This window comes from Cololabis saira, chromosome 11 (assembly GCF_033807715.1).
Source record: "Cololabis saira isolate AMF1-May2022 chromosome 11, fColSai1.1, whole genome shotgun sequence".
Taxonomy (NCBI): Eukaryota; Metazoa; Chordata; class Actinopteri; order Beloniformes; family Belonidae; genus Cololabis; species Cololabis saira.
Genome location: NC_084597.1, coordinates 10,829,267 through 10,847,809, shown reverse-complemented (window position 1 = coordinate 10,847,809; position 18,543 = coordinate 10,829,267). Strand labels below are relative to the sequence as shown.

General features: G+C 34.7%; 2 protein-coding genes across 7 annotated transcripts in view; one reads left to right on the top strand and one right to left on the bottom strand.

Annotated features, from left to right (window-relative positions):
* LOC133454949 (probable E3 ubiquitin-protein ligase HERC1) overlaps positions 1 to 5,960 on the bottom strand; it is a 102,176-nt gene extending 96,216 nt beyond the window's left edge. For all 6 annotated transcript variants that reach the window (XM_061733706.1, XM_061733701.1, XM_061733705.1 and 3 more), the window contains exon 1: positions 5,887 to 5,960. The gene's annotated coding sequence lies outside the window, so the exon portion shown is untranslated. The remainder of the gene's footprint in view (positions 1 to 5,886) is intronic.
* Positions 5,961 to 14,785: 8,825 nt separating this feature from the next.
* Positions 14,786 to 17,967, top strand: LOC133454557 (putative nuclease HARBI1). The gene is made up of 2 exons (XM_061733276.1): positions 14,786 to 15,227; positions 16,946 to 17,967. The coding sequence occupies exons 1-2, from the start codon at positions 15,100 to 15,102 to the stop codon at positions 17,898 to 17,900; spliced, it is 1,083 nt and encodes a 360-aa protein (XP_061589260.1). The 5' UTR covers positions 14,786 to 15,099; the 3' UTR covers positions 17,901 to 17,967.
* Positions 17,968 to 18,543: the final 576 nt, after the last annotated feature.

Sequence of the window (18,543 nt, the reverse complement as noted above, 5' to 3'; positions counted from 1 at the left end):
ATCAGACAATATATATATATATATATATATATATATATATATATATATATATATATATATATATATATATATATATATATATATATATATATATATATATATATATATATATATATATATATATATAAACTTTTTTTTCCTAATTAAGTATTGAGAAGCTGCAGGGATCAATTTTTATCCGAACCACAAACCGGCAGCAGTTTGCATAACTGGCCTTACTGTAAGTTTTAAATATTAATTAAGTAATGCATCACAAAAGCCGGTGGCGTATGCTAGACGTGTAAATATGTTTTAGGGGGGAAAAAAATCCTCATCAGTCAGGCTTTAGTTTGTAGAAATGGCATTAAAGTCGCACACATGCAGTTACAGTTCAAGTGTTGTTGCTTTTCTTTACTTGGTGATAAAATGAACTGCTGGGACAGGCACACATTGTGGGGTGTTAACCTGACTTGTAGCGGCTCGCAAAAGGGTTGCCACAGTCTGTCAGATCCTGCCAGACTCTGGCAGAAGAGTCTTCACGGACGCGGACATACATAAATACGCACATGGACATGTATAACTCTGTTACACATCCGTGCACGTTCTTAGAGTTGTGTGTGCATGTGCATAGAGGTGTGTTTTAGTGGCAACAAGCAGCCAGGCACAAGTGTAGGCCTAGATTAATAATCCCATTATCACGAACGAAAATGCAAAAAGTATTTGACACTGTTTGGATGCCTTTTGATTGTTCATCAGTTTATGGCTTTGCATCGCTGTTCCAGTTTTGAGAAGTTAAGGAGTTAAGGAAGATAACTGGCGATGTGATGAAGATGCCAGGTAATTCATTTTGTATATGTTCTTATTAGGAATGGGCGATATTTTACCGTTCACGATAAACCGTCAAAAAAATTCCTCACGATAAGAATTTGTCATCTCGCGGTAAAACGATAAATTCCCGTTGATTACGTTTTTGTGTAAAGCTGATTTTTGGAAGGAAGGAAGGAAGGAAGGAAGGAAGGAAGGAAGGAAGGAAGGAAGGAAGGAAGGAAGGAAGGAAGGAAGGAAGGAAGGAAGGAAGGGGGAGAAGGAAGGGGGAAAACAAGGAAAGGAGGAAGGAAGGGAAGAGGGAAGGAGAGAGCAGGAGGAAAGAAGGAAGGAAGGGAAAAAAGAAGGAAGGAAAGAAGGAAGGAAGGAAATGATCCTGAAAGAAAGAAAGAAAGAAAGAAAGAAAGAAAGAAAGAAAGAAAGAAAGAAAGAAAGAAAGAAAGAAAGAAAGAAAGAAAGAAAGAAAGAAAGAAAGAAAGAAAGAAAGAAAGAAAGAAAGAAAGAAAAAGGATAAATTCCCGTTGAGAGCGAGATAGATTTATAGTAAAAAAGGTGGAGTTAGTTGGTATTTTTTTTATCGTCATTTTTATCGTTATCGGGATAAATGCCAGAAATTATCGTGATACATTTTTTAGTCCATACCGCCCATCCCTAGTTCTTATACACTCCATCTCATCATTGGATATATCAACTCTCTCCCAAAAATATACCAATTACTTAATTTTTTTGTTTGTTACATTTTTACACAATTTTTTTTGCAGGCTATTGAACCATTGCACCTCTAAATCATATGCACTCCCACATTCAGTAATATGGATCAGCTTTCTCCTTTCAGCGGATGACAAATCAGAACCTGCCCAACACATTCTATGTGGAGCTTGACCGCAATCTTCCTCGATTTATGACCTTATTCAGACAGAAGGCATCATAAACTGGGAAGACAGGTGACGCTCTGGCTGAAATTTTACAAATCCACGATGAACAGGTAAATAGATTGCACATTTCATAGGTTGAACCAGTGGAAAATTGGGCAGGTTCAAAGATTTACTTTACTTTACCTTACTCAGTGCAGTGACATACAGGAAGTAGTAAAACAGCTGAGCTCTGCGACCTGCTCGCTTGATCTTATGCCCACTAAACTGTTCAAAGATGTTTTTAACTGTATTGGTGATGATGTACTCAAAATTGTAAATACCTCCGTACAGTCTGGAATCTTCCCCTCAGGTCTCAAACATGCTATTATAACACCATTGATAAAAAAAAAGAGTAACCTTGATCCATTAACTGTTGAGAACTACAGGCCCATTTCAAACCTTCTATTCCTGGGGGAAATTCTGGAGAAGGTTGTCTACCAGCAATTACACAGGTATCTGTCATATAATAGCCTGTTTGATCCCTACCAGTCTGGTTTTAGAAAAAACCACAGTACAGAAACTGCCCTCGTCAGAGTTATCAATGATCTGAAGATTAACAGAGACAACCACAAAGTCTCTATTCTGTTACTTCTCGACCTTAGTGCAGCTTTTGATACTGTGGACCATGTCATTCTACTTCAGCGCCTTGAACAGTGTTTGGGCCTCAGAGGCTCAGTTCTTAACTGGTTTTCATCATATCTAAGTGTTAGATCTTTCTCTGTTTTGGTCGGCAGCTATGAATCTGATAATGTCAGCATTCAATATGGTGTCCCACAAGGGTCAATTCTAGTTCTCCTACTTTTCAATTTGTATATGTTACCACTTGGGTCCATCATTCGGTATCATAATATTCAATATCATTCTTATGCTGATAACACACAATTGTATGCATCTGTTACTGCCAATCACCTCAGCCAATGACCTCATTCAATGCATTACAGATATCAAGTGTTGGATGGCAACAAACTTTTTACAGCTAAATGAAGAAAAAACAGAGATTCTTTTAATTGGTCCAAGTGCTCTGAGGCAACATATTCTCCCTCTATTAACTCCTCTGTCAGTAAAACCTTGTGAGTTTGTCAAAAACTTGGGTGTTATTTTAGATGCTGATCTTAACTTCCAGAAACACATAGCTAATGTCTCCAGGACTGCCTTCTATCACCTCAGAAATATATCTAAAGTAAGATGCTTTCTGTCACAATCAGACTCTGAAAAGCTGGTTCATGCCTTTATCTCCAGTAGATTAGATTATTGCAATGCACTTTTTACAGGACTAACAAAGCAAGTGTTACATAAACTCCAGCTTATTCAAAATGCTGCAGCCCGAATTCTAACAAAAACCAAGAGGTATGAACACATCACTCCTGTTTTGTCCTCTCTTCACTGGCTCCCTGTTAAACAAAGAGTAGATTTTAAAGTACTTCTTATTGTCTTTAAATCTATGAATGGCTTAGCTCCCTCCTACATGGTTGACATGCTCACTGAATACATACCGGACAGATCCCTTAGATCAGTGGTTCTCAAATGGGGGTTTGCGTACCCCAAGGGGTACGTGAAGGCACTCCAGGAGGTACGTGAGATTTTAAAATATATATTTAAAAAGTAGCATCCATGCAAAAATCCTTTAAAAAAAAAATTTCATAAATAATTGAGGAAAATACAAGTCTAAATTCATAAAATTAATTTTATCTTCAGGAGTAGGCTATTCAACGTATTATCCTAAAACCGCAGAGTATCCCCCACACCAGGATGGTTCCACCTAACCTGTCAATCACCTGGCTTCACCTGTCAATCACTTGGACCAACGATGGAGTCGTGGTTGAAGCGTAGCAGCAATATTTTTATGTTTAATAAATCAGTTACTGATGGCACAGTGTTCTGTTTTAGGTCTTTTTTTTACAACCAAAAGTGCTTTGCACTGGTTAGGGGGTACTTGGCTGAAAAAATATTTCACAGGGGGTACATCAATGAAAAAAGGTTGAGGACCACTGCCTTAGATCATCAAATAAGAGTCTTCTCATCATACCTAGAATTCACACTAGATCTGCTCATGGTGCTTTCAGTCACTACGGTCCCACTCTCTGGAATTCCTCCCCACAGGAACTAAGGTCTGCTCCAACAGCCCTCTTTCAAAGGCAAACTAAAAATGTACCTTTTTGCACAGGCGTTTGAGTAAACTACATAGTTGGCTGGGTGATCGCACTTTTGTTAAAATTGAATTATGGTTGTTATTATTGTTTTTTCTCTGGTCATACTTGTTATCTATTTCTGTTATTGTAAACTTGTAATTTTGTTTGTGTATGTATTTTGAGCACATTGAGTACATGCTCATAATGTGAAATGTGCTTGATAAATAAATTTGACTTGACTTGACATCTTTGCTGCTCCTAATTTATCAAATCAGCAGTACTGTTGCCTTTTCAGGTTGATGTTTAAGAAGGAAAAAAAAACGTTATAATTCAACTGTAATAGAAATGTAAATAATGTGAAAATGCCCAAAGTGCAGTGTGTGCATTTCAAACTGCCCTAAATTTGCAAAGGGCACCATAAAAAATGATATAAGATACTGACTTGAAATATGGAACCAAAAAAAAACACCAATTTAAAAGCTCACCTGGAATAATGACATAGTAAAAGTGTATTAGAGAAAATGTGCCACTTTTATTGGCCCCCAAAAGAAGGAGACCCCCAAAAGCCTGACGTAAGAGCAGCTGTAAAGTCATCCAGGAGTTTGTAAACTGTAAAGTCATCTTGGGCCAATTATTGAGCTTTATTTCGAATATGCAAATTAAAAAGAACAATACTAAAAAGTAAAAGAAATAAAGTACAAATATATATATATATATATATATATATATATATATATATATATATATATATATATATACACACATGCACATACACACATACGTACATATACACATACACATATATATATATATATATATATATATATATATATATATATATATATATATATATATATATATATATATATAAATAAACACACACACACATACATACATACGTGTCTGTAAACAAAAGACAAGGTAGACCTCGCAGATCCACCAGCATATTCGAAAGGGAGTAGGATTGAAGTATATACTTATCAGGTCCTACCCCTAAATCTTATATTAATTTTTCCAAAATAGCAAGAGAATCAATGAGCTTACTTACAGAACACAAAAAAACATAATATAAGTCTATATATCAACATGAATATACATCCATTTATCAACATATGTACATATATAACTATATATCCATATATATTAACAGAGATATACCCATACATAAATACTGTATGTATAATATATCACTATATGTCCATATACAAACATATATATATATATATAACATGTTTCCATAATATTAATCTATATATCTACACATATTAAATAAATCTATATATATCTACATTTTTATTCGCCACTGTATTTTGAGAAAAAAGTTTCTTTATATATTTTTTTTAAATTGTGATATGTTTTGACTTAGCGGTGGTTTTGGGCTGCTGTTGCCAGGACAACCGTGTCCATGGTAAGCGCTCACATTAAACGCCGGCACAAACAGCAGTCATAATAAAATTGGAAGAAGAAAATAAAAAACCCGCACGTATTATCAAATCACATTTGCTTGACCATAATAGGACATATCTGAGAGACACCGGGTTATCTTACACCCTGGTCCCGAAGAGCCGCAGTCCTGCGTGTTTTACATGTCTCCCTGCATCACCTCACCTGATTCTAATTAAAGGTCATCATCAGCTTATCATCCAGGTCTGCATAAGTCTGCTAATGACAGTCGCTCGTATCAGGGTGTGTTGATGCGTGCAAACATCGCAAACATGCAGGACTGCGGCTCTCCCCTGCACTTAGAGGCAAATAAAACTGGAGCTTTCGTAGTTGACATGTGTTTTTTTTTGTGTGGAATCATTTCCTGACGGCTTTGCATCCGTGGTGAATGTAAAATGTTACATTTTAAAGCACGTCGTTGGTAATAACGGGTGAAATGATTGTGCATTTGCGCTGACAGCTGAGCTAACCCCCCCTACCCCCCCCCTCCCCTTCGCTTGTCTCCTGGCTAAAAACACGCCCGCGGGCCGCACCTGCGTTACATTTACAGCCCTCTGCTATAAAACCCGAGGCCGCCGCCAGCGTGCATGAGTTACCTGGGGAGGACACCTGTGCCGCTTTGCGTTACCTGCTCCGTCCCGGTGAGGTCTCTCTCAGCCGTCTCCTCTCCGCTCTTCTTCGGCGGTGTTTCCGTGGAGACTCACTGTAGCGCCGCACAGTGACTCCCAACACCAGCCTCAGTGAATTCCTTCATCAATTTTTATTTTATTGTATTATTATTATTATTATTATTATTATTATTATTATTATTATTATTATTTTGTCTTTGTTAAAAAACAATATTCAATCATTTTTTATTTTTTTATTTTTCATTCCAATGTATTTACTGTTTTTTTGTGATCAAATTTTTATTTCTTTTTTTCCTTTTTCTGAAAAAACAACATGGTGCATGTATATGATATTTTAACAAAAAAACACCAATACATAACAACAACAAATGAATAGATAAATGTAATAACAATTCACTCATGCTCTCAGTAGCCAGTGGACAATAAGATGTGCAATAACATAAGATGTGCAATATCTGCCAATCTACCTCACAACACTCCACCTGCTTTTCTGCACTGTTTAACTGTATATACTGTTCATATCCTGTGCTTATACATATTTTATACGTATCTTTTTGTATTTTTTATATATTTTTTATTTCTGACTTTTCAGTCTTTTTACCCCTCCCCTATATGTGTGTACTGCTGACGACAAGTTTCCCCACTGAGGGAGAAAATAAAGGATATCTTATCTTATCTTAAAAAACAAATACAAAACAAAAAAAAAAGTAATGCCCATATTATTAAGTATAACAATGCAAAATTAACACATAAAATAAGGGCAAAAATAAATAAATATATAAATAAAAATAAAATCATAACCCCAGACATTACCCACCCACCCCCTGGATCCTATTGAACAAACCCCATTATTTAGTTTTAATTTTTGCTTATTGAGGTAAAAGGGGGATTTTAGTTATACATTTTAACCATGACTGGATACCATGAATATTTCACATCAGTAAAGCGATACCTAATGAACCTTAACCACATTCAAATTATGTAACATTAATTTATATGCAACATCTCCCAAAATAACCTAGGATTCCTGAGAATATGAACCAATAAATGTTATAGTCAAAGTTCCTCTGGTTAGTTTTGGGAGCAACTTTCTCAAGAAAAGCAAATTTACATAAGAGATGGCAGTTACTACCAAGTCATTTAGACAGACCACTAGGAAATAAAAAATGACTACAAAAGTGCAAAATATAAATATGAACATTTAGTAATACACACAACCAAGACATTTAAAGTTATTGCTGACTAATTTAAATTAGGCTTTAACTAATTTATAAATAACTTTAATTATTATTTTGTCTTTGTTAAAAAACAATATTCAATCATTTTTTATTTTTTTATTTTTCATTCCAATGTATTTACTGTTTATATTTTGTAAATATATATTAATTACTTTTTTTACCCTTTCACTGCACGTGTGTCTAATCTAATTCAATATCCAAATTTTCATCAGAACCTTTCCAGTATTGTACATGTTTATCATTGAGCATAAACTAAACTTCATGGGGTTTGTGATTTGTTTGGTTCTAAATAAATAATAAAATAAAATAAAAAATAGGTCAAATGAAAATGCAGATACAACATCAATGGAACTTTCCACACACTTGATTTGTCATCAGAATCAGAATCAGGTTTATTGGCCAAGTCAGGTCAAACTTGACAGGGAATTTGACTCTGGTTGTTTTGCTCACTGTACAGTAAATAGACAAATGACAGCTCTTATTAACATATACACAATTAAAAAAATGTGAAAGGTGCAGCAGTATGAGGTAGACATGGTCATTGTAGACAAAGTATATATATATATATATATATATATATATATATATATATATATAAACATCAGCCTCAGGGAATGTTTATTCCTTCATCAATTTTTCTTTTTTATTATTATTATTCTTGTTTAAAATCAATATTCAATATCCAAATTTTCATCAGAACCTTTCCAGTATTGTACATGTTTATCATTAAGCACAAACTAAACTTCATGGGGTTTGTTTTAACTGCCTTATTATTTATTATTTATTTTTTATTTTATTAAATGAAATAACGGTGTATGTGTGTGTGTTAAGTGATTTGTTTGGTTCTAAATAAATAATAAAATTTAAAAAAAAAAATAGGTCAAATGAAAATTCAGATACAACATCAATGGAACTTTCTACACACTTGATTTGTCATCAGAATTAGAATCAGGTTTATTGGCCAAGTCAGGTCAAACTAGACAGGGAATTTGACTCCGGTTTTTTCGCTCACTGTACAGTAAATAGACAAATGACAGCTCTTATTAACATATACACAATAAGAAAAAGTGAAAGGTGCAGCAGTATGAGGTAGACATGGTTATTGTATAGACAAAGTATTTATTTATATATATATATATATATATATATATATATATATATATATATATATATATAAACATCAGCCTCAGTGAATGTTTATTTCTTCATCAATTTTTCTTTTTTATTATTATTATTCTTTTGTCTTTGTTTAAAATCAATATTCAATATCCAAATTTTCATCAGAACCTTTCCAGTATTGTACATGTTTATCATTGAGCATAAACTAAACTTCATGGGGTTTGTGATTTGTTTGGTTCTAAATAAATAATAAAATAAAATAAAAAATAGGTCAAATGAAAATGCAGATACAACATCAATGGAACTTTCCACACACTTGATTTGTCATCAGAATCAGAATCAGGTTTATTGGCCAAGTCAGGTCAAACTTGACAGGGAATTTGACTCTGGTTGTTTTGCTCACTGTACAGTAAATAGACAAATGACAGCTCTTATTAACATATACACAATTAAAAAAATGTGAAAGGTGCAGCAGTATGAGGTAGACATGGTCATTGTAGACAAAGTATATATATATATATATATATATATATATATATATATATATATAAACATCAGCCTCAGGGAATGTTTATTCCTTCATCAATTTTTCTTTTTTATTATTATTATTCTTGTTTAAAATCAATATTCAATATCCAAATTTTCATCAGAACCTTTCCAGTATTGTACATGTTTATCATTAAGCACAAACTAAACTTCATGGGGTTTGTTTTAACTGCCTTATTATTTATTATTTATTTTTTATTTTATTAAATGAAATAACGGTGTATGTGTGTGTGTTAAGTGATTTGTTTGGTTCTAAATAAATAATAAAATTTAAAAAAAAAAATAGGTCAAATGAAAATTCAGATACAACATCAATGGAACTTTCTACACACTTGATTTGTCATCAGAATTAGAATCAGGTTTATTGGCCAAGTCAGGTCAAACTAGACAGGGAATTTGACTCCGGTTTTTTCGCTCACTGTACAGTAAATAGACAAATGACAGCTCTTATTAACATATACACAATAAGAAAAAGTGAAAGGTGCAGCAGTATGAGGTAGACATGGTTATTGTATAGACAAAGTATTTATTTATATATATATATATATATATATATATATATATATATATATATATATAAACATCAGCCTCAGTGAATGTTTATTTCTTCATCAATTTTTCTTTTTTATTATTATTATTCTTTTGTCTTTGTTTAAAATCAATATTCAATATCCAAATTTTCATCAGAACCTTTCCAGTATTGTACATGTTTATCATTGAGCATAAACTAAACTTCATGGGGTTTGTTTTAACTGCCTTATTCTTTTTTTATTTTTTTATTTTATTAAATGAAATAACGGTGTGTGTGTTAATTGATTTGTTTGGTTCTAAAAAAATAATATAATAAAGGTCAAATGGAAATTCAGATAGAACATCAATGGAACTTTCTACACACCTGATTTGTCATCAGAATCAGAATCAGGTTTATTTGGCCAAGTCAGGTCAAACTAGACAGGGAATTTGACCCGGTTATTTTCACTCACTGTACAATAAATAGACAAATGGCTGTTATTAACATATATACCTTTTTTTTTTAAGTGAAAGGTGCAGCAGTATGAGGTAGACATGGTCATTGAAAGGTGCATTGTTACAGCATATGATGATTGTGGTTATTATTATTATTATTATTATTATTATTATTATTATTGCACAGTGGTTGATTGCTCTGAGACTCTGAGTGATGAGAGTTCATCAGAGCAGCAGCTTGGGGGAACAAACTGTCTCTGAGTCTGGAGGTTTTGGCGTACAGTGGTCTGTAGCGCCGTCCAGGGAGGAGTTCAACCAGACTGTGTCCTGTCTTCACTCATCTGTCTCATTTTTTATTTATTTTTAATTTCCATTTCTGTTTTGCCTGAGAACCAATCCCCCTCTTTCCACTGTCTTATTCTTAATGTCCTGTATCCTTGTGCCATGTTGTTTCAGTTCCCGAAGGAAATGTTAAGAGTCTCCCAGGCTGGTCTTGTAATGTGAACATTTCCCAACAGTAACATCACTTGAATTAATATAATCATTGTCTTTTTCGCCGAGTTCCACACATATGACAATGTCTTTGAGTTGCTGCTGAGTTGCATTTTTTTTTGGTGATATAAAGGACAGCCACCCAAAAAAAAAAAAAAAAAAAAAAATATATATATATATATATATATATATATATATATAAAACTCTGAGTATTTAAAATATTTTTTTTTCTTTTAAATACTCTGAGGTACCAGCAACCCGTTTTATAATATAGTAACTTTAAAAAAGCATTCCTGTGTCTCTCCAAACTGAAATGTAACAAGCCTCGCGAGAACTGCCCCATGCTGTAGCCTGGGTGTCCCGTTCTCGCGAGATTATTGGCGACAACGGGAAGAAACCATGGAAGAAACTCGGAACAACAAACAGAAATGGATGCAAGAGAGAAGACATTTCTGCTAAAAAAGCGAACACTTCGTGTAAATATCTCTAAAATGGTGATACCAGATTTGTTTTCCTAAAGAGGAGCAGGATGGGGCTCAGTTACGAGTTCTGAAAGATTTGTAACTGAGGTTTTAGTGTCTCTGACGGGGGAAGGACCGATGTCTGTCAGCAGCAGCTGCTCAGAAACATGCGCCTGTGTATCAGTCATGAAGGCCAGAGAACCTCATGAGTGGAAATGTAAATGTTTCACTTGAAAGATACATAAAAAACTTATAAGAAGTTTACATCACCTACAGTAGTAAATCTTTAGGCTTTACATGTATTGTGTGTCTTATAAGACTTATAAGTCCATACTATGATACACTCTTGAAAGTGGCCTCTTTTGCATTCTTTCATACAAGATAATAAAAAGAATTAAGTATGAATCAAGTAAAAATAATGTATGTGGTCTATAAGGAAATTGAACAGCAAATTATGTTTTCCATACATGTTTCATATAATCTTTGTAGTTTTTAATTATATGTCGGTTTTCAAGACATGCTTTTCATATATGGAAACATAACATTATATGCAGGTTTTCTGTATGTAAAGTGTACAAAATTTGCAAGGGAATTATGCTTTTTTAATGTTTTATATGAGTTTGTTATATGTCACATTGATTGTCGACAATCAATGTGTATATAAACTGAAAATATTTAAATAAATAAATGTGCTTTAATTCACTTTTGTGTTTTCATTTAAGCTCTATTATAGTAATTACACACATAGGAGGAAATGTCCACAGCATTTCAGTATCAATAAAAAATGTAGTCCTATCAAATGCTGAGCACATAATTGTAGTTTGTAAATGTTTGACAGGTAGTTATGTTAGATTTCTAGTAAATCTGTCTTAAAATTTAAGGGATACTGGGACCTAGGTTGGGCTGGTGGGACGGTGGATGGCGGAAAATGTCCCTTATTTTAAATCCTAAACGTGAAAGGTATGGTTCATATTGCTCTCAGAAACTGCGGAAAAAAAAATCCTAAAGATAATGTAACTTTTGGTATGATCTTGAAAAACAAAAATGATGAACTCTGTTGCAATGTAATCCTCTGCTTGGCAACATTTCTTATCCACAAGAATAGGATACTAAAATCATCCCCCAAATTTGTGTATTTATGAACGAATTTAAAATGTATTTGAAATCTCTAAAACTTATAACAACAATTAAGGCAAAAAATGTATATGATCTCTTAAAGAATTTTCCTACTGAATTGAATAAAATCAGTCTGATTTCCCCCTCATAAAAGCTGCTTTTTTTCCTTACTAGTTTAATTACTTTACTTTACAATCAATTTGTATTTAAACTGAAAATATTTTAAATAAATAAATGTGCTTTAATTCACTTTTTGTGTTTTCATTTAAGCTCTATTATAGATATGCCAGAACTAAATATCCCAAAAATCTATTAATGTAATAAATGCACTAATTTTATTCTCTGAAATCACTCTGTTCAAACAAACATGTCATAATGTGCAGAAGGAGAGCATATTCTTCTCCTGCAAAAAGCATGAGATGGTTTAATGACTATGGAAGGACTGACGTTTTATACCGAGGCTTCGAAGCGTGTGTCGAGTAGAGGGGGGGGGGGGGGGGGGGGGGGGGGGGGGGGCGAAGCACATTTAGAGGCTGGTTTTTATTCAGGGACGGAGCTGAAAACGATGACGTCCGAAGCCTTGATACCACGTGACTGAATCAGGAAGTGGTTCGGATTTTTCCGCAGTTTTTTTTTTTTTTTAGAAACTTTATTTAAAGTCAGACGTCACAATTAGTGAAAACACATTCAGGTGTTCCCAAGGCAGGTAGTGATGTACATATGCAATTACAACAGTAATAATAAACAACAATTAAACAAGCGTATTACATATAATGGCATGACGTTATTGATAGAAACGACTACAACAGCTGAGTGAATTGAGCATGACGAATAATACAGCATTAGAAATACAGAAAGAGTAACAAGGGAACATAAAACTGACCCTAATGTGACATATTTTAAAATGCTTTAACATAAAGTGCAACAGACTGAATACAATAAATAATAAACAGACATAATGAAATAAAAGGAACGTATATAAATAAGTAATTAAATTAGTAAAGTAATTAAACTAGTAAGGAAAAAAAGCAACTTTATAAGGGGGAATTCAGACTGATTTTATTCAATTCAGTAGGGAAAATTCTTTAAGAGATCATATACATTTTGTGCCTTAATTGTTGTTATAAGTTTTAGAGATTTCAAATACATTTTAAATTCGTTCATAAATACACAACATTTGGGGGATGATTTTAGTATCCTATTCTTGTGGATAAAAAATTTTGCCAAGCAGAGGATTACATTGCAACAGAGTTCATCATTTTTGTTTTTCAAGATCATACAAGTTACATTATCTTTAGGATTTTTTTTTCTCGCAGTTTCTGAGAGCAATATGAACCATACCTGTCACGTTTTGGATTTAAAAATAAGGGACATTTGCCGCCACCCGCCTTCCCACATGCCCAACCTAGGTCCAGTATCTTACATTTTAAGAGAGGTTTATAAGAAATCGAAAGTAACTACCTGTCAAACATACAAACTACAATTATGTGCTCAGAATCTGATAGGACTACCTTTTTTATTGATACTGAAATGCTGTGGACATTTCCTATGTGTGTAATTACTATAATAGTATATTATAGATACTACCAACATGTGGAATTCCTTACCGACAGCCATAAAAGAGAGCAAATCCCTAATCTCCTTCAAGTCTGCCCTAAAAAGCCAAATTCAGGAGGCTGCTACTCGTAACTGGGAATAATCAAAGCCTCTATTGCACATCCCGCTGTTCCTTCTGATTATTGTTCTTGTTTTTGTTTTTTTGTTTTGTTTTCTGCTTTTGTTTTGTATTACCTAGCTTATTCTATTTGTCTCATCACCTTTTTAGTCTCTCACGGTGCAAAATAACAGTAATTCCCCCCTTTTCTTTTTTTACAATCTTCCCTACAAAGTACTGCTTCTTACCTGTATGTCATTCAATGTTATATGAATTTAAAAAAGGTCTCCAATGTAAACAAGTGTAATGCTTTCTTGGAATAATGCCTTTTAGTTGACTTTGTATCAGCGAATCTGTACTGTCATGAAACTGTACCTGATCCTATGCAATTCTTCTAATAAATTCTTCAATCAATCAATCAATCAATCTCCCTCTGCTCCCAGTATCACCCTCAAATTCCACTCACGTCCTGCCTCTCTGACTTTTTCCTGTAGCCTTTCTCTTTCTATTTTATACCTGTTACAATACATTAGGATATGTTCACTGTTTTCTTTTACTCCACAGTTCTCACACTTATCACTATCCCTTTTTCCCATTACATACAAGGTGCCATTTAATCCTGTGTGATCCAGTCTGAGTCTTGTTATGACTATTTCCTCCCTTCTGTTCCAGAAAAGTAAACCCCATATTGTACATTTCTGTTTATATTGTTCATTTCTGTTTATACATTTTATCTGTCATCTGTCATCCTACGTCACTTTTTGTAAAGACTCATATCCGGCACTTTTTAATCCTCATATTGTACATTTCTGTTTATCTCTTTTTATACATTTTATTTTATTCTATCTCTTATTTTATCTCCATATATTTGTTTGTTTTTATATTTTTATTTACTGTATTGCACCAATCACCACAACAAATTCCTTGTGTGTGTTAACAAACTTGGCAATAAACCCCCTTTCTGATTCTGATTCTGATTTCTGTATAATTCTTTTTTATGATAGACTTTTGTATTTTGTAATATCCCTGTCCTTTCTGGTCTTCCTCCCACCTTTTCTGCCATATTTCCATTCCTTTCTTCTTTATTACTGCTTTACCTTCTCCTTTTCCTAGTGGAACTGGAATTGTTATTTCCCTTTGCAGTGCCATTTTTGCTAAATTTATCAGGTTGTTCCGAGTTTGTTCCATGGATCTATTATAAAACGGTTTGTTCCCGTTGTCGCCAATAACCTCGCGACAACTGCCACCCAGGCTACAGCAGGGGGCAGTTCTCGCGAGGTTAGTGGCAGTTCAGTTCGGAGAGGCACAGTAATGCTTTTTATAAATTATTATATTGTAAACGGGAAATTTATGGAAAAAATACTAATACGGGAGGACGGCGGGAAAGAGGGGTAAAATAAGGTAGTTTCCACGCCAAAACGGTAGACTTGACAGCAGGGGCGGATGATCTAGGATGTCAGGAGATCCGGGGCTTATGCCGCGTTCCATTTACCTCGGAAATCGGAAGTCGGAACTGGGAATTACGTCACAGCCAAGTTAAGCGTTCCAGCAGATCCATGCGTTCCAGTTACAAAGTCGGAAAACAAGATGGCCGCGTCCACGAAAGCTGTTCTAGCTCTTGCCTTGTCCGAATACAAGCAACTTCTGGACAAATATGCGGTCATTCTGCAACTTTACAACACGGTGGATGAAGAGGAAACAGATATGAGCGAAAGGTATTTTTTTTTCGGCGTATTTCATTGTTTAGAATAAGTATCGATCGCTTTTTGGTCGGTCATAAGTAAACAAAGGGCGAGTGCTCAGAACAACTGCATTTACGCAATTTCTCAATTATATGTTGATGTAAACCGATTTTTCTCAATGTAATCTCAACTAGTGATGGGACGATGATACCTCAAGGAGTGTATTGACACACTAAACCAGGGGTGGGCAACCCAAAATGTTGAAAGAGCCATATTGGACCAAAAACACAAAAAACAAATATGTCTGGAGCCGCAAAAAATGAAAAGTCTTGTATATGCCTTAGAATGAAGGCAACACATGCTGCATGTTTCTATATTAGTGGGGGAAGATTATTTTTTTTTTATTATGCACTTCGAGAAAAAAGTCAAAATTTCGAGAAAAAAGTACAAATTTCGAGAAAAAAGTCTAAATGTTGAGAAAAAAATCGAAATGTTGAGAAAAAAGTCGAAATGTCAAGATTAAAAGGGAAAGGAAAAAAAGAGGGGAAAAAAAGAGAAAAAAGAAGAAAAAAAGGAAAAAAAGAGAAAAAAAAAAAAAGGTCAAACATTTTTGAAAAAGCTCCAGGAGCCACGCGGCTCTAGAGCTGCGGGTTGCCGACCCCTGCACTAAACAAACTGTCGGCACTGTATTGATACTGTGTTGGTTACCCAATAGCGACTCCTGCAGTAGTTATAAAATCATTGCAGGTAAAGAAATTCCTTGTTCGTGTAAATTATAAAACTGATATTTTGGTATGCAAAATATAGCAAATTAGAGTAAAAATTCAGAGTTACAATTTTTTAACTTATGTGCACATTTGTCAACTTAACTGTTAAATCATATGAAATAAAAGACAAAAAAGTGATTAGTTCATTAATTTTTATTGAGAAACAAAAGTTTTTGGAGTGTCTTTGCTCCAAGGCGATTTCTCCTCTTACACACCAGCTCCCCAGCCTTGGAAAATAGTCTTTCGCATGGTACAGACGATGATGGTGAGCAGAGAGTTTTAAGTGCAAGTTGAAGAAGATGTGGGTATATTTTCTGGTTCCATTTCCGATATTGCAAAGGATCTTGGTTTCTGGGTGTGTTTGTTTCTGCCAGGTAGCGTTGGACTTCAATAATGGAGTCAGCTGTTGCGTTCCTCGTCTTCTGGGTCTCTGCAACCTCCATATCTAAAGTTTTCCAGAGATTGTGCCCTAAAAAAATAGTTAATCATTACTTTATTATCACATGATATATCATATCACAAAGTGCCACAGAAATGTATTTTCATACCTGAACTGGGTTCTGACCCATGTGAAGAGCTAGGCTCTTCTTCTCTTGGGTCAGGCTCTTGGCTCCTCATTTCTTCTGCACATTTAAAGCTTACAAAAGGCTGCATTTAACTGCTGCTATGTCATTCCTGCAGTATTTCTGCAGGTGTCTTGGTCAGTGCTATTATTTGTAATATATTATATTATATTATTTGTTATCAGCACAAATTATCTGTCCCCATATGATAAAATCCACCACCCCCGCTGATTTCTTTTTTACAACTCGAGTACTGTGAATAATGTATATGTTATATATGTGGAGAGTTGATATTTGGTTCTCTCTCAACGAAAGTAAAAGCTGCTTTACTACTTAGAAATAATACAGTGATTATAGAAAGGACTGTAAAATGTTAATGTGTCATAATCTTTTGCTGAAATATGTTTTGTCTCTTGCCTAGAATATTTGACGTACTGCAGCCTGAACAGCGAATTATACTGAAGACTGGAACAGAGTGGCTGAACATGGATGATCACACTTTTGCACGCAATTTCCATGTCACCAAGCCCCAGTTTCAACATCTGTTGATGAAGCTGCAGGACAATGGTATTGATAAAGAACACCGTGAAGGTCTACCACCAGTCCCCGCTACAAAGAAGGTGCTGATGTTCCTGTGGTTCATGGCCAACCAAAACAGTTTACGTGAGATGTCTGATAAGTTTGATGTGTCACAGTCCACAGCACAGAGGATCATCCTACAAGCGCTCAACATCATGTCCACAATGGGATTATCCTTTATATTCTGGCCAAATGCCTGTGAGAAAGCAGCATCTGCTGCTGCTTTCCACCGCCTCTGTGGCCTCACTGGTGTCATCGGTGCTATTGATGGATGCCACTTCAGGATGCAAAGGCCACCAATAAGAGGAGGAGACTACATGAACTGCAAGTCATTTTATTCTGTCCTCCTCCAGGGGATTGTGGATGAGAGGGGGCGATTTATTAACATTTTTGCTGGACCACCAGGGAAGGTCCGTGATGCCAGGATGTTGAGGGCCTCTAATTTCTACACAACATGGGAGGAGAAGATGGGTGACTACACCTTACTGGCAGACAGTGCCTACACTGGACAGGAATTCCCTTTTGTCATCTCTCCTAAGCTTGACAATGGGGCTCTAACTGAGGCCGAGGAGCTGCAGAACTCCAGTATCAGCCGCGGGAGGGTGGTCGTAGAGCAAGCCTTTGGACGGATGAAGTGCAAGTGGAGGCGCCTACGAGATCTGCAGAACACGCGGATTGATGGAGTCGTGATGATCATAATGGCAGCTTGTTTTCTGCACAACATGTGCATTGATGCTTCAGAGATCTGTCAGGAACACCCAAATGGATGCCCAAGACAGGCAGATGAAAATGAGTAGAAGTACGAATAATAGACTGCTGTCATAAGTGTTTTTACATTGTGTTGTAAACTTTTTCTCCTACCAATAAATGTGTTTTCCTCAGTTGACTGTTCCTTCCCTTTTCTTATTAGTCTCGAGACTAATCATACTAATATAAGGGAAAGAAGACAATGGATAATGGTCATTGTCCATTGATGGTCTTAATATTGAGAAGGTATCAGAGTTTAAGTTTTTTTGGGAATCATATTGGATTACAATATGACATGTAAATCACATGTATCATATGTTAGAAAAAGCTGTCAAAGAATATTTTTATTTTGAACAGTCAAGAATGTTTTTAGATTGCAAAACAATTAGAATGTTGTATTGATCAATTATACTGCCTTACTTGAGTTATTGTGCAGAAGTGTGGGGTAATACATATATGAGCAATATAATGCAATCAAAGGTAAAACAGACTTTTACCAGAAAACCTGCAAAATCTATTTGTATTTACCCCAGAAGAAACTCATAGAAGGGTAATGTAATAATGTAATGTAACGTAATGTGAAAATGTAGAGTACATTTATGTACAAACTCTGTTGTCCATTTTCATGAAGGGGAAAAAAAATAAAATTAATTTAATAAAAAATATTATTTACTACAATGACATCAACAAGAA

Excerpts from the sequence above, each read along its gene's own strand:
- LOC133454557 (XM_061733276.1), top strand. The coding sequence starts at position 15,100 with ATGGCCGCGTCCACGAAAGCTGTTCTAGCTCTTGCCTTGTCCGAATAC. Across the intron at positions 15,228-16,945 it reads GAAACAGATATGAGCGAAAG|AATATTTGACGTACTGCAGC; the intron begins GTATTTTTTTTT and ends TCTCTTGCCTAG.